Here is a 26,322-nt window from a genome sequence, read left to right as displayed (position 1 = left end):
GGACCTTTGCTCTATCCCTGTAGTGAAATATAATATTCTATTGGATGGGTAGAAATTCTGTTCTGTAAATGAGACTACATAGCAAACTATAAAAAAGAACTTCAGTATCTAAAAGTAAAATTTCAAGCCTTACTTCAAACTTCAAATGTAAAGCATACTAAAAATATGCCATGTTCCCTTTCTATATAACAGGTTGCTTTTCTAAAACACATTCTTACCTTATCATCATCTTCATCAGACTTTTCTGAGGGCAGGGGAGAAGAATCGCTCTTTACTTCCTCTTTCATTTTTATAGACTTCATTGCTTTATTCTTCTTAGCTCTTACTTTCCTCCTTTTTGAACCTCCCTAAAAATAATTATTTTTATTCTAACCAACCCCACAGATTCCATTAAAAAAAAATCTTAAATACCACATCTATAAAGCTAAAGAACACACACTCCAACTCAATCCTTAACCTGCTGGCACTAAGCTACACCAATCTTAGAAAGTTATTATCAACAAAAGTGATATAACTTAATGAATCAAGTACAAATTAATGTGAATAAATGCTAACCAACTGTAATTATTTCTTAAAAAAAAAAAGAGAGAAATAGGAGGGTTGTTCACCTTCCTAAATTACTATTATCTTCAACTAAATCCAATGTCACCAGAGATAGCCTTAGAAATTTTTTGTTTGTTTGTTTGTTTGTTTTGCGGTACGCGGGCCTCTCACTGTTGGGGCCTCTCCCGTTGCGGAGCACAGGCTCCGGACGCACAGGCTCAGCGGCCATGGCTCACGGGCCTAGCCACTCCACGGCATGAGGGATCTTCCCGGACGGGGGCACAAACCCGTGTCCCCTGAATCGGCGGCGGACTCTCAACCACTGCACCACCAGGGAAGCCCAGAAATTATTTTTAATAATACACAGGTAGTTATTGACACTGTGGTCACAGGTAAACTTTCAAGGGTTGCTTTAGTTTCCAATCACCTCTGTTTTAGTGTCTTTTTCCTTCTTTTGTGAAACGCCCTCATAAATAAGCTTGGTGATCTTTAATGCTATTCCTTAAGCTGCCCAATGTCTCCAAATGAAACAATAATGGAAGCCTGTCCTCTCAAAAAGCACTCCACTCTACTCCAAAAGTTGCTCCCACTCTCTTTCTAAATACTAGGAAAATACAGATCCCATTCTGAAAGATAGGACTCACTAGAGGTTTAACATGAATGCTGAGATCATTTAAGGCAAAATATTACCATATTCAAATAAAGCTAAATTACAGATAAACATACTGATGAGCCCATGCTAACCACGGGTGTCTAGGGTGATCAGAAAACTAGATTTATCTTATTCAAAAGTAAATGCTCTTAAGCATATGTTAACTTACTGCACCAGAAAGCCTCTGAGCTTCTTTTCTTGCAAGATCTTTACTAAGTAATTTGATGAGGTAGTCCGCACGTGTCTGTAACTGTTTTGCTTGTGGTTTTTTATCAGGATCATCTGGAAGAATCTGAAAAGCAATTAATTTTTTCATCTTGTCTTTAATAAATAACATGAGAAATAATAATCATTGTTTAAAAAAGGGTTACTCATTTTAAAACTATGTATAATTCACTAACAAGTTACAACTCTTAAAATCTGTAGGAATAAACAGCTTAAAATGCAAAATACATTTTTTATAGCTATGCCACAAAAATTCAATTTATCTGGGAATGAATTCTAAATACATGAGAAAAATATCCCTCTATTCAAAATGAGACTACACAGTATGAGGTTAGAAATTTCTTTCAAATATATAATGGTGTATTGGCATTCAGTGTTATTAAACATCATAGTATTCTTAGATTTCCTTCCTTCTCAACAGTATATTTTAAGTATAAAGTATACAAAAATTCCTAGAATATAAAGTATCATCTATCAGAACTTCCAGGGTAGCGCAGTGGTTAAAAATCCGCCTGCCAGTGCAGGGGACATAGGTTTTGATCCCTGGTCCAGGAAGATCCCACATGCTGCGGAGCAACTAAGCTCGTGCACCGCAACTATTGAGCCTGTGTACCACAACTAATGAAGCCTGTGTGCCTAGAACCCGTGCTCCGCAACAAGAGAAGCCACCACAATGAGAAGCCCGCGCACCACAATGAAGAGTAGCCCCCGCTCGCTGCAACTAGAGAAAACCCGTGCGCAGCAACGAAGACCCAACACAGCCAAAAATAAAAAAATTAATTAAAAAAAAAGTATCATTCATGTAGAAGATGACCCAAAGCATGTACTGTGAGGAAACTCTTACAATGAAAACATAAACTAATTTTGTTTTACAGTAGCAAATGACAAATATCTGAAGGTTCCCACTTGTCCATGAAGAAGTAAAATATAAAAAGATAAATGATAAGCATAGGGCAATGCTTCCAATGTTTTCCATTCTAGGCAAAGAAATGATTATAATAACTAGTGTGGTGGCATCAAATCACCAAAACACGTAAACACTGTTTGTTATTTTAAAAAAATATATAAACACACACACATAAAAAACAATCCTCTTTTGCTTTTGAATAACATAACTGAATGACAGGTTTACTTTTAACCTGATACTATGAAGAAAAATATACCTATGCCTTAATAACAAAAATGTAATTTCAGAGGTAAAGCAGAATCTAGAGATCATTTAAATTCAATCCCTTCATGAAAACCAGATTCCTAAGAAGCCAAGGTCACACAGCTAACTAGAGCCATGGTTTCCTGACTCCCAGTTGAGCTTATTTCTAACATAATTTGAAAGCAAAAAATTCAATATAACATCAGCGGTCAACAGAATCAAGAAATATTTAAGTACCTTGTGTGTCAGACTGAGGTCAGGATCCATTTTAATCATTTCCCAGCTTCCATATCCATATTCGTAGATACCAATTAACAAATTGGAATCATCTTCTTTGCCCCAGTCTATATCAAAATGAGCTGCCTTCGTGTGGCATGGGATGATATACCTATCATTAAAGTTAACAGCCACTGTCAAGTTATAATTGCCTTATTAAAAATTAATTTTGAAAAACATATATGAGTCATTACAACTTCTAAATACTATGCTTTATTTTAGTTTTAAAAACATTTTATTCAAATTGGCCAATGGCATAAAAAACATTTTTAACATACATTCATATCCAAATTATTGAATAACAACAAATATTTTACAATGGTAAAGTAAAAAACTCACTGCTTTCTTTCTTCTGGGTCTGAAGGAATGGATTTGTGCAACGGTATTAATTCTTCTTCATGGGAGATGACTAGCTTGGCATTCACTTGTACTCCTGATATTCGGAATGTTGGACCCTTTACTTTTCCAAGTCTACCACCTTATTTGGAAAAGAATATTAAAAAGTATAAAATATATACTACGAAACGCAAAGCAAAATATGTTATTACTTATATAAATAAGTACTATTTACCTATATTTTATTTAATTTATTTATTTATTTATTTTTTGCGGTACGCGGGCCTCTCACTGTTGTGGCCTCTCCCGTTGCGGAGCACAGGCTCCGGACGCGCAGGCTCAGTGGCCATGGCTCATGGGCCTAGCCGCTCCGCAGCATGTGGGATCTTCCCGGACCGGGGCACGAATCTGTGTGCCCTGCATCAGCAGGCGGGCTCTCAACCACTGTGCCACCAGGGAAGCCCCTACCTATATTTTGAAGTATTACTTATTTGTGTTAAGGGGAGGCTTGCTGGCAAACCCTAAATTTCACTCGAGATTTTTCAGTACATACTACTGATTATAATATAGCACATGAAGATTCACAAAAAGCATTTCATGTACTTTAGCAAATGCATAAGATACATCAATCTATTAATATGTCAGCCTTTCTAAATAAGAGTTCCAGAATGATTTTTTTCAGTACATATAATTACTGAATCTTATCTATTTTTATTTAGATAGATGAATTACAAAATAAGTATAAAGTAACTATGCTAAAACCATTATCACATGTGTATACTTATAATATCTCATCTATACTAAAAATATAGTACAACTAACAATAATTCCTGATGTTACCTCCCAGCCAGAAAATATACCAGGCAGATAGATTCTACTGCCTTCAATGATATAATTCTGCTGCCCATTTTCTCTTACCCAGAAATGGCCTTGCTTTGTTTTATAAAGCATCTTTTAAGACTAATGAATAGGTAACTTAAGATATAATACCTAACTAACTCAATAAAAGCATATTTTGAAACTTCCATTTAACTCTCTTTAAATCACTTTCATTTTAGTATTACCTGTTCGTTCTGTTCCTGAAGAATTGTCCTTTAAAGCTTTAATGCAACCATTATGTACCAATTCTCCTAGTCGTCTTAGGTCTGTCTCTGACTTATCAACTAATTCAGCATCTCGAGCAATTGCATCTAATCTATAATAAAATAATACAATTTTCAGGTAAATATGCAGAATAAAATGGAGCCATTTAAGACAGATATTATAAGAGTAAAGTTCTATAATTTTTTAATTTCTATACACTGAGAAAATATGAATAATAAATGTTCAAAACATCTTTTTCATCATCTAAAATAATTATGTAAGTATTTCATTGTAACTTCATGCAAGTCATCTGAAAATAAAACAGAAAATATCTCTATTTTAAGATGGAGTTTTGGGGAGAAAAATAGAATTAAACCAATTTGAGTCTCTGCCACTCTATAATTAAGATAGTGGTTATAGCGGTTATTGAGAATAACCATTAAACAAAATTGGTCTTTAAGTCAGAGGCTAGGTTAGCAACTTAGCTTCTCTACAGATGAATCTGCTATTTTATAAGCTTGTGATGAAAAGGTAAGAAAAAGCATTTGAAAAGTAGCTTACAATTATAAAAATGCAAATGTTTTACAGGCCATGTATTTTATAGAAAACTTCATTTGTAGATAAAACTTTAGACACTAGAAAGGATTAAGGATAGTACAAAAAGCTTTCAAAAATCTTTCTACAGGTTAACTTTATAAAAACCTTTTACAGCAAATTTAACAATAGTATAAATAAAGCTGACAGCATGTGATACATTCTATAATTCTACTGAGAATGACAGATGTATTTACCTTTCCAGAGGGCCACCAAATTTCTTGTAACTCTTGATAAACCTAACAGAAAATAATTGTTTGATTTAAATGTGGGCTTCACTATTCGTTAAAAAATAGATATAAATATATAGAAATAATACTTGTTAGTGTAAAAATTCAAGGCACTGTTACTAACAAAAATGAATAAACTATGCTAGAATCAAAACATTAAGATAAACCAAGTAAGACAAGATATATTTTTTAACACCCAGGATGATGTTTAGAAACTAATATAAATAAAACAGAAGCTAAATTTTATTTTAGAAATTATTTTTTCCACAAGACAAAAAAGGTTCAAGGCTACCAGAGGAAGTGTCTCCAGAATTATCAATTACATTACACCTCCTCACATTTCAAGTGTAGATAAAAGTTTACTGAATATAGCTTTAATTCAGATGTATGGTATTATACCAACAATGGAAAAATAAATATTACTTAAGCACAAAGCTACCCAAGTGGTTGATGGATGAGGGAAAATATCCAGGAAAAGTAGAAGTTGAAATGCCTCTTCAACTAGAGACAGAAAGTCCAACAAATCAGGTGGTCATAAAAGTACCCTAAACAAAATCTAACAATATATTTAGTTTTCTGGTAGAAAAAAATGAGGAAGAACTTTATTAGTCAGGTCTATGATTTAAAAGAAAAGAGTTACAGTGGCTTGAAAGAAACAACAAACTCTCAAAATACAACAACGAACAACCTTTCACAAATTTCATATGCAAAAATATTACATAAACAAAGTAAGCTGCTATCCCATTCCCCTTAAATAAATCTGTATATATGAACAAACATATTTTGAAAGAAAACTACAATTTATCCTGCCTGGCCAATCTTACCTCAACTCCTATTTGGACATATCAGAAACACTTTTAACATGGTGAGTTTCAAAAAACCAATCACCTCTGTGTAAAAAACTAGAAAAATATGGAACTAAATTACTCCCATGTAAAGAGTAACGTTGGGAGTCATAAATACAGTCAGAATTTTTAATAAATAATCTAATGTACTGAAATATACATTCATTATTCAAAAGGGCCACTATTCTGAACCACATTAATAAAACCAAAATAATTTAGCAGTCTAAATAGAGTACCAATAAATAAATTACACAGCAAAGATTAATGCCAAACTCATTTTTTACCCATAGTTATAAAGAACAACCAAAAGCAGAACCACCCAATCCCTACACAATTATCATATATTTGCCTCCTCTAAAACTTTCATCTTAATCTTTAAAATTTATGGAATTTGTTTTAATTTCACCCCCTACTAAAAGCAAGTTGAAGTAAAAATGGTCTTATGTCATCTTACCGCCGAATTTCTGCATCACTAAATCCTTTAATATTTTCCCGAGGGATAGTTCGTGGTCTTCCACGTTTCTTTGGCCTTTTCCGTTCTGAGACTGAATCACTATCAGATCCAGAGTATCTCCTACTTCTACTGCGCCTCCCTTCACTTCCATTGAAACTAATCTGGAATTTGAAAATAAAATTTTGCCCAAGTTTAGGTAAAGCAGGCTTCTATGTTAAGGGCAAAGAAAACATTATAAAAGATTGACAAAATTAACAAATATGTATCAAAAATATTCTATAAACAAAATTAAAAAGCAAACAAAACAGAAAAAATAGCACATTAATGACAAAGAGTTATTAAGAGCCTTAACACTTAAAACATTCTCATAAATCAGGAAAATATCCATTGTCCTTTTGTAAAAATATATGAAAGGTTATTAAAAAGCAATCAAATAACATAAACACAGAATTATACAACCTCATTGGTATATTTCTTAAAATGTGAATTAAAGTTACAATGAAATGTAATTCTTTCTTTAATCCATCAACTTGACCAATACTAACTAAGCAATAATAGCCAATACTGGTACTGGTATAGAATAACAGTCAAACATCTCTGGTGTGTATTTAAACTGGGACAGAGGGCAGTTTGGCAATATTGTATCAAACGTCTTAAAATTTATCATTCTGCTGACCCAGCAACATCCCTATTAGGCATTTTTCTTGATATCAGAAATGTAAACGAACACTGGCCAAGTCATTTTTATCATATTAAAAAAAATTGCAAACAATCTAAATGTTCATCAAAAAAAATATCAGACAAATAATCTATACAATAGAAAGCTGAGAAGCCATTAAAAATTTTGTAGAATGACTAACATTCATTATATACTGTCAAAAGGAAGAAAGCAGGTCCCAAATTAATGACTCCAATTAAACCTGGCAAATGATATGTATTAAAAAAATACTAGAATTATGTATACTATATACTATAATAATATTATTACTATGATATCTCTGAGTGGACAGACATTCTTCCTGCAAGTCTTTGGAGTTCTTCCAAAGCCTCAGTATATATTCTGAAAACTAATTGAAAGTCAATGATGGTATTTAGTTCTTATTTGTTCTAACCTTCTCCCATCCTTTCACTAGATCTAATATAATGCTGTGCTTCCCTTGCACTATAAAAAGAAACCACTAAGGGGTTTGCAGAAATAAACACAAACAAGAAACTACACAAACAATTACTCTCAGGCCAAACACAAATTACTGGGCTCCATTTCTGCCTGCGATGTGAAAGTTGGTATGCTGCTCCTGCCCTAACAACAAATCTAATCTACAAAATCATAACTTTTTTTTTTTTTTTTTTTTTTGCTGTTTGCGGGCCTCTCACTGTTGGGGCCTCTCCCGTTGCGGAGCACAGGCTCAGCGGCCATGGCTCACGGGCCCAGCCGCTCCGCGGCATGTGGGATCTTCCCGAACCGGGGCACGAACCCGTGTCCCCTGTATCGGCAGGCGGACTCTCAACCACTGCGCCACCAGGGAAGCCCCAAAATCATAACTTTTATTACACACATCAAAATCGCAAGGCAATCTAGTAGTCTAAAATATAAGGAAATAAAGCAGATTATAAGAAGAGATGGAACTTGGACACTGGCTCACTTGTGAAGAGCATGAATGGCAGACATCAAGTACCATTCAAGCAGGAAAGAGGAAAGTCAGCTAACATTTGCTAAAGACTGAGTGTGAGCTACCATGAGAGCAGAAGATCCCTGGGAACCAAAGACACAGGGAGAACCTGTACCCACTCTCAGGCGCTTCTCCACAAACCTCCACCAGCTGCTCATGAGACAAACTGGAAACAGGGCTGGAGATTACAGAAACTTTCCTTCACGGTGAAGGCCTAGAGAAAGAGAGTAGTCACCTTTGAGGGGACAGGCAGAAAGCCTGGCCAGACCCTTCTCACCTACTGAACCAAGGACACAGAAGAAGACCTAATATGGTTGTAGGAAAAGAAAACGAAAACAAAAAACTAGCAGGGCAAGGATTAGGGTAGGGTGGGTTCCTCATTTCCCTCAGACTCAAAATTTAAGGAGATACCAAAAAATTCAGTAATCAGGACAAACAATCTTGTAGTGCAACAGTAGTCTAAAAACAGAAGTTAACGCAAAGAGCTCTAACATTAAAGTTTTTCCTTTTGCCACAGGACCCAATATAGCTTGGCATGGCGCTGCTACCATTATTTAAAAATCTACCATTTTGTTCATTTAGGCCATAAAATAAACACCAACAAATTTCTAAAAATTCAAATCACACAAGGTATGCTCTCTGACCATAAAAGAATTAAACTAGAAATCAATAGCAAAGATACTTGAAAAATCTCCCAAATATTTGAAAATTAAACAACACACTTCTAAAAAAACCCTATGGGTCACAGAGGAAGTAACAGAAGATATCGGAAAATATTTTGAAATAAATGAAAATGAGAACACAACAAAAATCAGAATTTAGGAGATTCAGAAAAGGCAGTGCTTAGTGGGAAACTTGCAGCATTAAATGCTAATATTAGAAAAGGAAAGTCTTGATTTAATGATCCAAGCTTACACCTTTAGACACTTAAAGGCCTAGATGGCTTCCCTAACGTTGCCTAACATTTAACGAGAAAATAATAACCTATCCTACACAAACTCTTCCCAAAAATAGAAGAGGAGGGAACACTTTCCAACTCACTTTATGAGACAGGCATTATTAAATCAGATGAAATCATTACTAGGAAAAAAAAAAAGCTAAGAATCAATATTTCTCTAAACAAAAAAGACAGTCCAGATGTAAATACTCTTACAATACAGAAATATCTTTTAAATCAAAAAGTCACCTGTTTTGCACAGTTTCTCATTCTGGGGAGCATATAAATTTCTTCAAGTTCCTTTTGTCTTTCTTCCTCTTCTAATCGTCTTCTTTGATCTTCAGGAATGATTTCTTCCCAATTCTTTGAATTTCTTTCAGGTTCCAACTCAATGTCATCCTCATCCATATTTGAAAAGTTGGCAACCTGATAAATTCCAGAATTTTAGCAGAATAAGATTAAAGAAGAACTCATCCTTAAATTATATTTTTCTTTTTTAGCGGGAAGGAAGAGGTACACCAGAATAAGATAATATAACTTAAATAGCCTCAGGATAATGAATATGACTATGGGTTAAACCAAATACGACTGCTAAGTTTATTTCTTCACGAGGTCAAAGTAGATCAAACCAAATGACTTCTAAGATTTCTCTTCCAGGAATGATTCTCTTTTGCCTTGCTTATCAACAAAACTATTACTAATAACAGAACTAGAGGAAGTTAACAGAGTAACAACAAAGTAATTTATAGAGTAATATGCTAAATCACCTTCTGCAGAAATCACCACACCAGTCCATTAACTACAAAGTGCTATAGAACAACCCAAAATTCTTATTTTTATTGATCATAAACGAAGTACCTAAAGAGCTAATGACAAGACACAAGGAGCTCTGAGACCATAGATAAATTTATTTAGGTTCCCTAAGCCCTAGTTTATTCAACTCTGAAAACAGAGGGCTAGTAAGAGCTCACTAACTTTTGTGAGGATTAAGTAAGATAATGCATTTAAAGAACTGTGCAGAGTCTGGTACACAGAAAGCACTCATTAAAGCTAACTGCCAATACTAGTACATTAAAGCTTACAGATAACTGAAAAGACAAGAAAACTATGCTCATGCTATACAAGGAATGGGGCTGAAAATATAGTGCTTATTCTCTCATGTATGCTATCTAAATGTTAATGACAGCCTTAAAGCCAGCTGTGTATGAGTAGCAACTCACTGGTATAAACATAATCTGTATTTATTCAAGTTAACGTATCAGTGACTTTTTCAAATTGCCAATTAGTCAAATTAAAAGCAAATAGTATAACAATGTTTAAAAAAACAAAAGTTCATTAGACAATACCCAGAGTGAGTGCCGGTTCCAGAAAACTTTACCTCTCACCAGGATTACTGAAATAGTCTTCTAACTTTTCTTCCTGCTTCAATTCTTGCCCACTACAGTAAATCCTCTGCACTGCAGGCAGGGTGATCCATTAAAATTGCAAGTTTCTATTCACTGCTGTGTCTGTGTGTGGCACATTGCAGGTGCACAATAAATATGTGTGAAATGAATGAATGACATTAATTGACCCTTAAAAACCTCAGGTTGTAGGAAATGGCTAGGATATAGAGGAAGCTGCTTCTTTATGCTAAACAACTGGCACACACTTTATGAGGCTGGTTGACTTTAGGACTCCTTGCAACCTTTTAGCCCTCACCTAACCAGGGGTATTTGTCAGTGTTACTGCTTACTTTGCTTACTTTGCCTGACTGATTTGAGTCAAACTTGAAAACTTGAGAGTTTTCTTAGTTGTGATAATGCTTAAACTAATCTGATGTCAAAAACTGCTCCAATAAAGATTAGCTAAAGTCTTCAGTCATGAAAACGTAACTGTTCATAAATGATTTGGTCCCTTTCAAATCAGGTCACTACTGGTTTGTCAGAATAAGAAAGAAAAATTTTTATACACCATAGCAAATTTTAAGACAAAGATGTTTTTAACATTTTTTAGATTATCATGCTGATCCTGCTTAAAGAAAGAAAAGATGAATAAAACACTAAATGACAAAAAAAAATCATCCCATATCAATTTATATAATTATAAAGAAAAATTAAAAAAGAAAACTACCTTGAACTGAGAAAGTAATTCATCTCCTACAGTTAAAGGTCCTGGTTCATTTTCATGAGTTTCAGCCCTCTTCAAGATTTCATCTATATCCATTTCCTAAAATAAGAAAGAAATCTTTATTTTAAATATGCTTTATGTTTTAAAATAAATATACTTTACATTTATAGCTTAAAAAATGACACATTTTGAGACAAGTTTGTTTTTGTTTGTTTTACCTGGGGCTCTTGTTCTTCTCCCTCGGGCTCCTTAAAAAGTTCCTCAGCACCAAACTTTAAAATGGCTGATAACTCTTCTTTATTGAAAGGAGTAGAACTAAAATCAGGACAAACAAAAATACTTAACACTGACAGTCACAAATTTAACATTTACATAGCACTTCTATGAGTTATTGACATAGTCACCTTTACAACAGTTAATATGACATAGATAAGTGAAGCATTACTAGTATACTTATTTTAAAACTAAAGAACTTGAAGCTTAGGGTTTTCCCCCAAGATTACAAAACTAGAGTGGTGAAACCATGTACTGAATGTATGCCATTGACTAGAAATTAGCTCAGTGCTTTAAAAAATAACACTAAATATAGTACTTCAATGACCTGTTTACACTATGTAACATTTCAGAAAAATGAGTATAGTATGATTCTAAAAGGACTTTTTTTTTTAAGTAAAGTAACTACCTTGAGGGAGCAGAACCCGTGTGTAATACTGTCTTCCCAGTTGTGTCCATTCGTTGAATCACAAGATGATCTAAAACCATCTTCTTTTTGGCCCTTTCAAGAATATCCTCTTCAACTGATCCCTTTGTAACTAGACGATAAATGTTCACCTGTAAAGATAAACACGATGAAACTTAAAGTGCAGTAAAAAGGATTCGTTTTGCTAATGTTAAATGCCCAAATATCGGTACACAGACTGATGTTCATCTGACGTAAAATTTTCACTGGTCAAAAGCAATATGAAAATTAAAAAATATAAAACTAAGTTTCTTCAGTTTAAAGACTGAGAGTATGTCCTTCCTTCTTACATTTTGGTTAATAGACTTTATTTGCTTCATTTTCTTTTTATAAAGGAATGACAGTAATTTTTAAATTATCTTTTAGCTGGGAAGGAGGGGGAATGGTAATAAACTTATGACAACCTTATACCAGTTCCCTTAATTCTGATTAATGTTTCATCATTCCAATAATTCAAAATTCCACAAATCACCTGCCAAGTTAACGATGAAGCCCTGCCATTAAAAAAAAAAGAAAAAGTTTTCCAAAATAGACAAAAATTGATGTGTAGTAATTCTGCCCTACTTCTCAAAGTCAGTGGTTCTATATCAAACAATACCACCATATAGGGATATTATGAAAATTTATGGAAACATTTTTAGTTTTCAGTGATTAGGTGGGCTTACCAGCATTTAGAGCATAGGGACCTGGGATACCAGGCATTCTTCATTAAACTGGACATTTTGGCTCAATGAAAAATTATCCTGTGCCTTTTGAGTCTTCCAAATGATTTTTAAAAACCGTTCTAAATTATCATGAGTCTAAATTATAACTTTTAATATAAACATGAAGCGTTTTTACAAAGTTACAATACACACTAATTTTTTCAGGATTGGAACTACTGTATAAATCAGTAGATAACTGGATATTGTATTATTTGCATCTTTATCAAAAGTTATTTCTAAACATTTATAGTATTGGGTCACCAATAAAACTCATCTGTATTAGTAACTTACAACTACTCAGTTTGTAGTTGCTGCATGCAAATATTTAAAAGGAGGTCTTAGACTCCTTTGATCAGATTTAGAACCAACTACTACTAAAATAGCAAGTACATGAAGCACAGGAATCTTATATGTCACCAATAATGAAATAGTAAAGAATTTATCTCATTAATAATAAAAATATATTTCATATATATAACTATGTTTAAAAATTTTTGTTAACACAATGGTAAGAAATCTGTATTGCATTATTTTGTGATCTTATTTAGGTATTCATCCCAGAGTTCTACCACACAGCTTTCTATAGTATCTTGTCTTACTGGTTCTTTTCCTAATATGTATCCTCTATTTTCTATCCTGTATTAGAAAATGTGGTAGCCAAGGTCTTTAAGTAGTATAAGTGGAATGTTTAGTCTAGCCATGTGTTGAGGATTTCAATATAGGAGGTATCTTGTTCAGTGCAATTAATCACTTTTCTCCATCTCATTCATAATACAGGAATATGCTGTCTTTTCACATATACATTAGGCCCAGCTCACCTGTGAGAATATCCTATTTCCTCACTTTCTCATCTTTGACAGTCTATAATTTGTCTTGGCATGTTGTTATCCCTACTTCAAGTTTCCCTCTCTTTTATAAGAATTATATGAGTAAAACATTTTTTTCCTTTTATATTATGGATTTATTTTTCAGTAGAAAATATGAATGTTTAAAAGTAAATGAAACGTGCCTTTTTGTGCTACTTGCTCATATCTCCTACTTTGAAGAAGTCTGAGAACACTACTGTAGATGGAGGTAAATGAATTAAAAGTACAAGGACCAAGACATCAAAAGGATGACAGATGGTTTTTCTCAAGGGCTATTACAACTGTGCCAGACAGTTGTACAAAACTTATGAGAATGGCTTTTTTGCATGGAGAATCTTGTGAGCACATGGATAAAACACAGCCTAACAAAAAGGAAGCAATGTACTAAGCAAAACTCTTTCAATAGTTAAAATAAGTATATGAAGACATTTTAAAGTTTATATACTGAATGAAGAACATTGTATTCTATAGCTGTAAACTGAATTATGATCAAAAGAGAGTGCACGATCTTATTTAGGCATAGTTTTCTCAGTTCTGTCAGAATTTCCAGGTGATTCTGGTAAATCTGAGTTCCTCAGTACGCTATCTGTTCAATAGCAATATGACTGTTCCAACAATCTTACCAGAAGGATAAACCAAAATCACTTCTAAACACTGATCATAAAAAAGATTCTAAAAGAGTAAAATAGGGCTTCCCTGATGGTGCTAGAATCCACCTGCCACCGCAGGGGAAATGGGTTCAATCGCTGGTCCAGGAAGATCCCACATGCCACGGAGCAACTAAGACCGTGCATCACAACTACCGAGCCTGTGCTCTAGAGCCTGCGAGCCACAACTACTGAAGCCCGTGTGCCTAGAGCCTGTGCTCCGCAGCAAGAGAAGCCACCGCAATGAGAAGCCCGCGCACCGCAATGAAGTGTAGCCCCCACTTGCCACAACTAGAGAAAGCCTGTGTGCAGCAACGAAGGCCCAACACAGCCAAAAGTAAATAAATAAAATAAATTTATTTTTTAAAAACTTTAAAAAAATAAAAGAGTAAAATAAGGAGAATAAAAGAATACCTGTTTCTTTTGCCCAATTCGATGAGCTCTAGCCTGTGCCTGAAGATCATTTTGTGGATTCCAATCAGAATCAAATATAACAACAGTGTCAGCTGAGGCTAAGTTAATTCCTAAACCTCCAGCTCTTGTGGAAAGCAAAAAGCAGAAATCCTGTAAGGAATTACAAATAGGCGCAATTTTAAATTTTTCTAAACTGGGACTGTGAATAATCAATGTGAGAATTTTACAATTGAATTTCTGAATTTAAAAAGTATTTTACCAATAAAACTGAAAGGTAGTTTTAAAAATTACTAATAAAATATATAAACATCTAGCAAAACCAATCAACAAGACTCCAAAATACAAATATATATATGGGAATAATAAACAATTCATAAAGAATTCTAAATCAAAGTGGGCTAATTTATTTTGAAGCAAATCTAACTGTCCTATATTGTAATAGTATTGATACAAAAGGGTAAAATTCCTCAGATTTAACACAGAATACTGATTTAAAAAGCTCACTTGCAAATCAAAACTGGCTACCACCAATAAAAAACTACAAGTTATGTATGACTAAAATAATGACTAAAACAATTTATTTACAATTTTGAAAGCATTCATACCTCTGATCCTTCAGCATTAAAATGATCTAGAGCTTGTTTCCTCAGCTCTCCTTTTATTGATCCATCTAATCTCTGGAATAAAACATTAAAATACTGCATTGTAACAGAATCAAAACTTTAAAAAGGAATTAAAATCAATTAAGAAATTAAGTATGAAAATGCAGCATCGCTTTTGCTAACACTAGAAGGTACTTATAGGTAGGAAAGCAACGCCCAGGAATTCTGTCTCCAGAATCTGTGCTCTTAACCACTGGAACTACTTTCGCTAAGAGTAAATAATAGCACTGGCTGTCATTTTACCTGAGACCCACTGTAAGAATACATTTTACATGTGAGTGAAGTATACAGCTATATGCCCAAAGCAAGTTTCATGACACAATGTACTGTGATATACCCTCATTATTTTATGATTAAAAAAAAAAAGTTGGTACAACCCATTAAACTGATTCCCAGATCCATTAATGGGTTACAGCCCACAGTTTAAAAAACAGTCCAGTGTGGTTATGGACCAACACATTGACGTCGCCTGAGAACTTAGAAATGCAAATTACTGAGACCCATTTCAGACCTACTGAATCAAAAACTGTGAGAGAGGGATCCAACAAAAGCCCTCTGTTTTAAAGTATGAGAATCACTGATTTGGGGCACCATGGCTCTAGATGAATAGCCCACATTTGAGTATACTGAGTATTCATGGGTGCCTTGGGCAAGTAATTTGCCTTTTTCTCCTTGTAAGTTTCCTTCTCACTAAATGGACAGAGGAAGTAGTGTACTTCCTTCATACAGAGGATTCAGTTAGAGAACATAGTAAAACACTTAGCACAGTGTCTGACATATTGAGTGTTTACTAAATATTACCTAAACAAGAATGTCCAAAATCAAAAAAGTTTTTAAAGTATTATGTTTCTTTTTCACTAAAAATTACAATTAGTAAAACCTTTCACTCTTTCTACTTTTTCCCCTAAATGACTACATGTATCTCAATCAAGTTTATATCACCCACACCTGCTCTTCATAGCACTTACCAGAGTTGTAACATTACATTTGTCATTACCTACTTAATGGCTATCTCCCACACCAGATTGTAAGCTCCAACAGAGCAGGGATTATGTGTATTGAGGTTCATCATTATAATTCTACTTCTATTTTACTGCCTGTATTAAATATACATCATTTATTAGCTGTATATGCTATGTGTTCGCTATGTTCCAGGTACTGTTCATAAAATTGCTCTAAGGACTAAAGTAAAGTGCTAAGACTGACTCTAATATTAAACACTCATTCATATTAGCTGTAATTATATTGAATGAATTTCAAAATAAATATTGAATAGACGGAATATAAGCCCATTTTGGTCTTTGGTATATTTTCTAAAGTCATGTAAGTTTTACTCAGCAAACTATGCATTAGAATAACTATGAGCTCATAATCTTCAGAATCTGCAACAGTCCTGGCAACATTCACAAGAACTGCTCTCTCTTATCCTTCCTAAGACTAAAGCCTAATACATAAGGCTGCCCCTTAGGATTTGAACACAGGAGAGGAATACAAACTTAAAAGAAAGACTGCTTTGCTATAAGGTCAAGAAGAAAAAAAAAAAGAATGACAAAAATTTTTTTAACAGATCTATTTTCTTAAACAGAGTATGATTTATATAAAATCTATTCTTCATTTACAAAAGAATTTCAAAGGTAATTTTGTAGAACACGCCCAGGAATTAGATGAAATTTAAATCAACCAAAAAGACAAAATGAAATGCTTACTTGAAAGGGGAATTGACGATACTTCAAATATTCTGCAAGTATATCTAACATCCGCACCATTTGAGAAAAAATAAGAACTCTATTGCCTCGCTCTCTTAGGCGAATTAACAGTTTGTCAAGAAGAATTAATTTTCCGCTACTACGGATTAAGTGCTATAAGGAAACAATAAATTACAACTGTTATGACGCGTTAAAAGAACTATATCAAATGAAATAAATGCCCAACACCTGTTTCTTTAATTATTTTAAATTGAGATTTTAAATTTTCATAATGTTGGAAAGTTTATTTCAGTTTTTGAAATTTTCTAGAAGCTTTATCAATTTGCTCTATGACTTAAGCTAAATTTTCCTTGCCATTTAGCACCTAGGTTTTTGCTGTATTTTCTGGAGACAAAAAAACAAAAGCACTGTTTCACTCTATTTGCCAGTTATTACACCATTTCTCCAAAAATCTTAGCTGAAAAACAATACACTGAAAGAAGCAACAACTAAGTAATCAAAGGTCTTGAAAGAGTGCGAAAATGTATTCTAATTTATATGTATAAGTCACTGATAGCACTTCAAAGCACTACTATGGCTGGATGACAATTGTGCCTTCTTCACACTCTTCATTTGTCTTCCAGAAGTGATAGGAAATGTAAGATCTAAGGTCCAGATGCCCTTCTTAAGACTACCATTTGCCATGTCACGAATTCAGCACAATCACTATTAGTGAATTTTTTCCACAATGAAAAATACACTAAGGGGTTTTTGCTGGATAAAGTGCGACAGTCCATGGTTAGAGAGATCTGTTTTTAGAAAAATGATCAAAATGATTAAATGGATAAATTATAATTTTAAAATCTTTTTATAAAGACTAAAAAATAAGCAGCACCATTATTTAAATATACCATTAACCAAAGAGAACTTCTAGCCAATATATTAAAGCACTGTGCCATTTTCAGTTAAAACTGAAATAAACCTTTCTAGAATTTTGCTTTACCACAAAGTTATAAAATTTTTAAATTCTTACTTGTAAGGCCTCCTGTTTATTATAGAATTCATTATTATCTGGTGGTTTAATGAGGTAGCAATGGTTACAACATTTCTTTAGCTCCATCATAATATTCAAAAAGCCTGAGGTACTGCCCTTGGAACCTTTGCTGAGGGCTTTGTAATTCCTAGTTAATATCCATCTGTTTAGAAAAATGATTATGAAAATGATGTAGCAGAACAATTATCAGGATGAATTCTAAAACCATAAAAAATCAATTAAGTACCAAAGCAAAACTGCACCATTAAGAAGTTCAACTGCATATACAATGGACCAAACTCTGTTCACAAGACTACTGAACCTCATTCATAAGACTCATGAGAACACATAACTTCTTATCCGAACCATTAACTATACAAAGTAAAGGCTTAACATAACATAGTGAATATAGTATATTAATCCCTTACCCCAAAAATTTATTTTTAAAATGGTCAACTGTATTATCTATCTTAACCTTCCTACAAATTTCACTACACTGGGTACCTAATACGTCATGAGGATATCTGGTTTAGCCCCACTGCCTTCTCTAAATTACAGTTACACAATACACATGCGACTTAGAGAAAAATTGTATGTGATTACTTTATTACTGCAAATTATACATAACATTTCCTCTCACCATGATCTAACTTGACTAATATCTTTTATTTTCTTCCTTTTTACAAAGTTAGTCTTCGAAGGGACTTGAAACAATTATATCTGATTTGCCTCAAAATGACAGGAAATAGGGGAAGTGGGGGTGGCTAGAGATAAAATAAGACTGGCTATGAGCTGAAAACCAAGCTGAGTGATGGAGTTTAATATATTACCCTATTCTGCATATGTTTGAAATTTTCCATAATAAAAATGTGAAATTTATATAATAAGTGTATTTTTTAAGTGGATGACACAGATTTGTCATAAAATATGTTTCTGAGAATTCAAATGCATGTAGCAGTGCATTTTATGCAATTAAATGTTTAAACAGATATTAGGACACATATTTCTTTTTGATTCTTTGAAGTGTTACTATATAGATCCAACATACATAATTTATACAAAATATGATTATTAACATTCTTCGAAAAGCAGGGGAAGCCTAAAATTTTGTTCTAAGTTTGTTTTTCTGGCTTCTACTTCTATCTGTCAATTATATAATCATCATAATTACATAATAATGCCTTGGTATCATGGCAATCCTAACACTTAAAAAGAAACCCTCCATAATGTAACAGTACGAAATAGAGAAAAACAATTAATGATGTGTTATAAGATGAATTATTTAGTCTTATGTCACCCATGATCTTGGACATGCCATTAAATCTCTCTGCCTCAATCAATATTCCAATGAATAAACCCATTCTAAAATTCAAGAATTGTTACTGCTCTAAGACCCAAATGGGGCTGGGGGGCACCTGGATGAGAAAAGGACAGGGATTATATACAATTAAATGTTCAGAACATGTGCTCTGTTTACAGCTTACTTGTAATATTGTTTCTGTAAAGCACTCATTTCCATTCTTAAAATCTGTTCAACCTTGGCAGGAAGAGATTTTTCCACATCTTTCTTAACCCTGCGTAACAGAAATGGCTCAAGCTCCTTGTGGAGGCTTGCATAACCATATTCTCTGCCTTTGCCATGTTCTTCTTCAAAATCTTCCCAGGAAGAAAACCTTAAAAATTTAAGCAAATGGAAGAATCACTAAAAGGAGTCAAATTGCATTTGAGATTTTTCAGGATAGTCAGATGTAAACAAAGTACAGATTTTTAGAAAAAAAAAATTAGCTAAAATGAATCACTTCTAATAACTATCTTTCCAAGAAATCTATTGTATATCTATATAGAGGTAAAATATAAGGAGTTGTTTTATAAATAATTTTTGACTTTCCTTGAGTTAAATAAAGGTGAAATATTTTCAAATACGGGAGTAATTATCAGTAAAATATTTCTCAAAGAAAGTTCTGAATCTATTCAAAGAAAATATGTATGTGAACTTGGACGAGTTGTTTACCCTTACTTATTCTGGTTTCCCTCATTTAGAAAATGGAATTTTCTAAGAGCACCTTGTTACTGCTACTGTTAAGTACTAAGAATGATACCATTTCCATTTTTTAAGCAAGGTATATTTTGAACCCAGGCAAAATCAACTGTTGTAATTTATGTGGCTCAAGCTTATTTACAAAATTGGAAAATTAAAGTATTATTTCAAACATGAAATATTCCATCCCATTTCCATTTCTTTTCTTCTTAATAATCCCTGGTCCAATGTTTGGGACAATAAAACCTCCTTCTGACCTTATTACCTACACTAATTATTTTCCTGCTAAACTTAGCATACAAAACTAACAGTAACATTGTATATCTCAATTTATCTTACTTTTCTGGCATAATGAAATGTAGCAAAGACCAGAGCTCTTTGAGGGAGTTTTGCAGAGGAGTTCCAGTGATAAGGAGACGGTGATTGGACTTAAAATCTATTAAAGTTTTATACAGAAGAGAATCATCATTCTTTAATCGATGTGCTTCATCTACACCTATAAATGCCCAATTTAGGCCTCCAAGGAATGCCTTAAAATGAACAGAAAAACACAGTTAATATTTCGAGAGAAACATTAAAATGGGGCAAATTTAAAAACAAACCTATATCTAATATTCAGATAAAAATTATGTATTATTCTAAGATTTATTGGAATCTTCAAATCAAGTAACTCAACATGTAAAATAAAGTTCCTTCCATGACTAACTGAGCCATTAGAAAAACAAAGTATAATATAATAAAATGAAAGTTTTTTTTACCAGCTTACATATTGAAAATAAAACTATAGTATCATTTAAAAATTTTACAGAAGATTTTTAAGCCTAAGCCCAGTAGAAACCTCTATTAATGTTAATTTGGAGAAAATATATTTGGAACAGTGTCTTACTCCAAGTGTAGTTATAATTTACTGTATAATTTTTATGAATTGTGTATCTCCACTAATATAAACGTGGGTCTCTGACTTAAAACAGAGACAAACCTGATTCTGCTACTTAATAGTTGCATGACCTTAGGCAAGTTCATTAACTTCCTTGAGAATTGACTTTTCTTCACAATAGGGACAGCAATATATTATAAAATAATTATGAAGAATTAAATAATAGGTATAAAGCATTTACCCAGTGGTAGCATAATCCTGTTAAGTATCTTCCTCCTCTTTAAAGACTTCACAAATCAACAGACACTACACCAAACTAGTTTCATATTCTTTGGCTTGTTTTTACAACACTTTAAAAATGTAAAAATCATTCTTACTTCAAGGATCATAAAAAAAATAAACAGATAAGCCAGATTTGACTCACAGGCTTTAATTTGCTGACCCTTGATTTATCTTCTCATCCTATCCACAACATATGGTAAAGGAAAAACTGATGTATACCAAACAGAGAAACACAGATAATACACACCTTATCCTTCAATAAGATTTCATAAGTTGTTAACAGTATATTAAACTTTAACCGTTTGGTCTGGGGATGCATCCATTCATGAGTTCTTATCTATCAAGAAATTTCAAAGACAATTTTAAGACAAACAGTAAAAAAAAGTATACTGTTACTTGAATATCTAAAATAAAATCCATTCAAAATACACAAAAAACTATGTCTATATGTTTAGGTAATAAAATAATTTTAACTATTCTTTATATAGTCCAACAAGCTACATTGATCTTATCATAAATAAAATATAAATACTCCAGCATATCAAAACCTTCTATAAAAAAAGACACATTTTTAATATACACTTTTTACTGAAGGAAGTTCTCATTTGACGAAACACAAATGATTTTTTTTTTTTGAGGATGAAATATTATGTCTGGGGTTTGCTTCACAATAACTGGGGGGAAAGTACCATGTAGAGGTACAGATGAAACAAAACTGGCAGGAGTTAAAATTGTGAAGTTGGACCTATGCACATGGTAATTTATTATACTCTTCTGTAGGCTTTCATGTATATTTGAAACTTTCAATAAGGCAGGAAAAAATATATATAAAGTAACACTAAACCAAAAATTAATTTTTATTAAGCCAGTCAAACACGTATTGAATCTTACTGTGTGGCAAGCTTAATGCTAGAAACTAAGACTTTATAAAGACAAATCAAGATGTGTCCTCAAAGACAAGTTTGTCTAAATTTCTAAATTTGTGACGAACAACTTACCATGTTTCTGCTGTTGATGTCACCTAAATAAACCACAGCATTCATTTGAGAAGCCCATGTTTGAATCTCCCTTTGCCAGGAAGTGAGAGTGGAGAGTGGTACTACTAATAGAAAAGGTCCATATAATTGGTGTTCATGAAACAAATAGTTCAGAAATGAGATCGTCTGTATTGTTTTTCCAAGGCCCATTTCATCAGCGAGTATGCAACTATTTCCTCTACAAAGTTAAAAACAAAAATCATGTATGCAATAGATTCAAATTTACAAGAAACCTTTTTACATAATCCATGTACAAGTTTATATGAAGTTAAATAAGATGAATCTGATAGTATTATGTATAATATGCCACTTATATTAACTATAAATAATAAATGTCAAGGCCATTATAATAGTGTAAGAGAAGAGTTTATCATTTTAGACCAGAAGCAGCTAAAAGATTAACAGCATTACCTATAATCAGATATGTAGACAAGAACACAACCCATCACAAGTGGTAGAGCCCAGATAAAACTACAGCTATGGTAGTTTTTTTAAAAAATTGCACCTCAGTCACCTCTATTGCCAAGAACAGAGTAGGGGACATAGGAGAGAGGAAAGAAAAATAGAGGCCTAAATGGATATTAGAAATAACTGGAAGAGAAATAGTCCAGAACTACTGTGAAACAGAATGTATACATATTCTGATTTCAATTTCAATAAAAATTTATTTAAATACTGCAACGATCAAAAGGTTCTTTCTTCTTAATATGTAATAAGTACTGTTTATATAATTGGAAATTCAAAGACCTGCATATAAACACCAAAGGGTCTTATTCTTTACATTGGTAGAAATCTTTTCCAAACCCTGTATTTGTAAAATTTTTACCCTCTATAATAGACAATTCAAAATATACTTACTTGACCCAAGAGTGAGCAAGCCAATTTAAACCATTCAGTTGATAATCTCTTAATTCTAATCCCTCATGTCCTCCAATATAGGATGGCTGCTTCTTCAGGGCTACAAATCTTGGCCTTTGTTTTAAAACCTTTAGTAGAAATAAATGTTAATATGAAGAATTCTTAAACATAAGAAATCATATTAAAAGATGAAGATCTTTTATCTTTTACCATAAATTTTAAAATTTCATTTCAAATCATCAAGCCCAGAAATTCCATGACTCAAAATATATCTGAGGATTCAGTCAAAGAAGACTGTTTTCTATTACTGTAACAATGTAAAGTAAAATATTTTGCTCTCTTTTGTGAATAAAATGATAGATAAGTTCTTACTGAAATACTTGGGTCTCACATGTTTCACAAGCAAAAGCTATGTTAAACTCATTCATTTAACCATTGCTCCAGCACTGACCTAGAAATAAACCATAAAACTGGTTTAACTTCCCATTTGATTTCTGATTTCTAAATTACCATTATGAATTTAATTCCATCTTGTAATAAGAAAACAAATTCTAGTAGTACAGACCCCAAACTATTACTAATAGTAATTTTAAGTACAAAGATATTATATTAGGCAAGGTAGTCCTGGATACTTTCTTATGGGGACATCCCTCTTTTCCTACCATCACGGAAAATATTCACTACTTTTTAATAAATAAATAAATAAATAAATAAATAAATTTATTTATTTATTTATGGCTGCACTGGGCCTTCATTGCTGTGTGTGGGCTTTCTCTACTTGTGGCAAGCGGGGGCTACTCTTCATTGCGGTGCACGGGCTTCTCATTGTGGTGGCTTCTCTTGTTGTGGAGCGCGGGCTCTAGGCACACAGACTTCAGTAGTTGTGGCAGGTGGGCTCAGTAGTTGTGGCTCGCGGGCTCTAGAGCACAGGCTCAGTAGTTGTGGCGCATGGGCTTAGCTGCTCCGTGGCCTGTGGGATCTTCCTGGTCCAGGGCTCGAACCTGTGTCCCCTGCATTGGCAGGCGGATTCTTAACCACTGCGCCACCAGGGAAGTCCTTCACTACCTTTTAAATCAAGCATATACATCTAGTTTCCAAGGAATTTTCCCTTTTTGATCTCCCTAACCCACTCCCCACAACTACCACCACCAATTTATTATCTTTCTGATACAGATTCACTCAACAAGGCTAAAAGACAGTGCCACATGTAAGATGGAATAGCAATTACAGGAACATCATTTCCTGTAAGACCTACCATCCAAGCAGTTCTCTCCTTTAGCCTATGTGAAATCAGGATCCAACTCTCTATGTAGGCTTGTAATATTTATGATGCATAAATATATTTTCAATAATTAAAAATGGCAAACAATACTTACTTTGCAGTCTTTAAAAGGAGTAGTTTTTGACTGATTCCTGCTGAAATACTCATCTATGCACGCCTGAAACTTTTTGGAAATGAGAGCTCCATCTTCCCAGCTGCACTCTGAGTACGGAAGGCCCTGCCATTTGCAATAATAATCAGGATAGCCAGCAGCTGACTTTTGATTTGAATGAGCTGTGAGATAAATCAGGTATTTATTTTACTTTTTACACTGAATCTTATCCAAGGAATAATTTTTGGTTAAAAGCTATACAAGTAAAAATTAGCCATCTGATTTACAATGCTCTATTAGTATTATTTTTATTCATTTATTTTTTGTGGTATGCGGGCCTCTCACTGTTGTGGCCCCTCCCGTTGCGCAGGCTCAGCGGCCATGGCTCACGGGCCCAGCCACTCCACGGCATGTGGGATCTTCCCGGACCGGGGCACGAACCCATGTCCCCTGCATTGGCAGGCGGACTCTCAACCACTGCACCACCAGGGAAGCCCCTATTATTACAGTAAGAGCAAGCTACTGTATTTGATGTGTAAGCAGTAAATTTAAGATTTTTTTCAGATGACTTCAAGCATGGAAAGATAAATGTTTAATTAGAATCATTTATTACTAACCAATTATTCGCTCCACTATTTGATACTGCTTATGGAGATCATCTGTAAGTTCTTGCTGGCAATTATAATATTCCACATCTTCTGGAGAAGCATTTTTCAACCTGAAAGATTATTAATCCAAGAACAGACGTAAAAATCTCCCCCAATAACCCATCCCCCAAACACCATCTGTAGCACAAAATCTCCCATTTTGCCACTCATCATGTGAATCAGTTTGAATAATGAAGAAACTGAAAAAGAAATAAAGTTAAGCATCATTAATTTTTAACTCTAATATAAAACATACCATCTTTTTGTTTCCTGATCTTTTTTCTTATAATTATCTAATTTTTTCATTCCTCTAACATTCTGCTGCTTAAGGGTTTCTTCTGTCTCCCAAGTATTGTGGATATGTGACCATCCTTTCCATTTAATTAAATACTGGATCTCTCCTGGTTCCTTGTTTTTTTCAAATCCTGCATTTGGGTCACCATCTGCTTCAACTGCATAGATGGTTGTAGTAGCACCAGTAGCTGAAAAAAAAAGCACAAATACATTCCATATAATTCTGTTATAGAAGCATTTCAACTCAAAAATTCAAGAATATAAATAGAAAAATATATGCTCTTTTAAATAAAAAACAGGGTGTAAGAATTTATGGGAAATTATATTACACATTTATAAAAGAAACTCTGAATTCTAGAACAGAAAGATTATCTAATTTAATTCCCTCGGTTTTAAAATTAGAAAAAAAGGTCAGAAGGACAGCAGCTCACATGAGATCATACAGCAATATATGATAACTGACGACTGAAACATAAATTAAAATAACTAAAAATCATCTTTGAAAACTACATTTCCAAAATCACTATGTGGAAAAGATATCTGCACCCCCATGTTCATTGTAGCATTACTTATAATAGCTAAGACACTTTGGAAAGAGCATAAGTGTCCCTTGACAAATAACTGGATTTAAAAAAACGTGATACATACATATACATATACATGTACATATACATATATTATTACATATACATATATTACATATATACATATAATACATATATTACATATACATATATTAAGACATACATTTTAAGACATACATATATTAAGACATATATTTTATATATACATATATTAAGACATATGTTTTAATATATGTCTTAATATATTAAGACATATATTTTATGTCTTAAAAAAACTGAAAGGAAAAAAATGTACGTCAAGGTAATTAAAAAGTAACTTACATATTTGAGATAGAAGAAAGAAGTTTTAAACCAAACCATATGTCAAATTGAAAATACTTTAAAAACAACCATGTATTTAGGCATGGTAACAGAAAAACTCAAACGCACAGGTTAAAAATTCCCTAATATCCGCAACGTATGATGAGATCAAATGGCT

The 26,322-nt window shown here is 33.3% G+C and overlaps 1 protein-coding gene across 7 annotated transcripts in view; it reads right to left on the bottom strand.

Moving 5' to 3' along the window:
- The window catches only part of CHD1 (chromodomain helicase DNA binding protein 1), an 81,747-nt gene that overhangs the window by 24,704 nt on the left and 30,721 nt on the right, over nt 1-26,322 (bottom strand). For 4 of the 7 annotated variants that reach the window (XR_007476319.1, XM_033400603.2, XM_033400616.2 and 1 more), the window contains exons 8-30: nt 25,223-25,448; nt 24,937-25,037; nt 24,323-24,501; nt 22,947-23,074; nt 22,050-22,266; nt 21,299-21,388; nt 20,232-20,422; nt 19,339-19,527; nt 17,855-18,017; nt 16,843-16,995; nt 15,080-15,151; nt 14,475-14,624; nt 11,787-11,935; nt 11,323-11,419; nt 11,108-11,203; nt 9,245-9,421; nt 6,389-6,597; nt 5,057-5,098; nt 4,247-4,377; nt 3,186-3,324; nt 2,808-2,958; nt 1,365-1,487; nt 219-347 (exon numbers count right to left, since the gene is read on the bottom strand). Coding sequence is in view for 6 of the 7 variants with exons in the window: in XM_033400603.2 (XP_033256494.1) it covers nt 219-347; nt 1,365-1,487; nt 2,808-2,958; nt 3,186-3,324; nt 4,247-4,377; nt 5,057-5,098; nt 6,389-6,597; nt 9,245-9,421; nt 11,108-11,203; nt 11,323-11,419; nt 11,787-11,935; nt 14,475-14,624; nt 15,080-15,151; nt 16,843-16,995; nt 17,855-18,017; nt 19,339-19,527; nt 20,232-20,422; nt 21,299-21,388; nt 22,050-22,266; nt 22,947-23,074; nt 24,323-24,501; nt 24,937-25,037; nt 25,223-25,448 (3,302 nt within the window). In the remaining variant the exon portion in view is untranslated. The remainder of the gene's footprint in view (nt 1-218; nt 348-1,364; nt 1,488-2,807; nt 2,959-3,185; nt 3,325-4,246; nt 4,378-5,056; nt 5,099-6,388; nt 6,598-9,244; nt 9,422-11,107; nt 11,204-11,322; nt 11,420-11,786; nt 11,936-14,474; nt 14,625-15,079; nt 15,152-16,842; nt 16,996-17,854; nt 18,018-19,338; nt 19,528-20,231; nt 20,423-21,298; nt 21,389-22,049; nt 22,267-22,946; nt 23,075-24,322; nt 24,502-24,936; nt 25,038-25,222; nt 25,449-26,322) is intronic. The other 3 variants (XM_012536029.3, XM_033400620.2, XM_033400627.2) reach the window with 2 other exon arrangements.

The sequence above is a fragment of the Orcinus orca genome, chromosome 3 (assembly GCF_937001465.1).
Source record: "Orcinus orca chromosome 3, mOrcOrc1.1, whole genome shotgun sequence".
NCBI lineage: Eukaryota > Metazoa > Chordata > Mammalia > Artiodactyla > Delphinidae > Orcinus > Orcinus orca.
The sequence above is the reverse complement of the archived record's forward strand: the minus strand, read 5'-3'. Positions and strand labels throughout refer to the sequence as shown.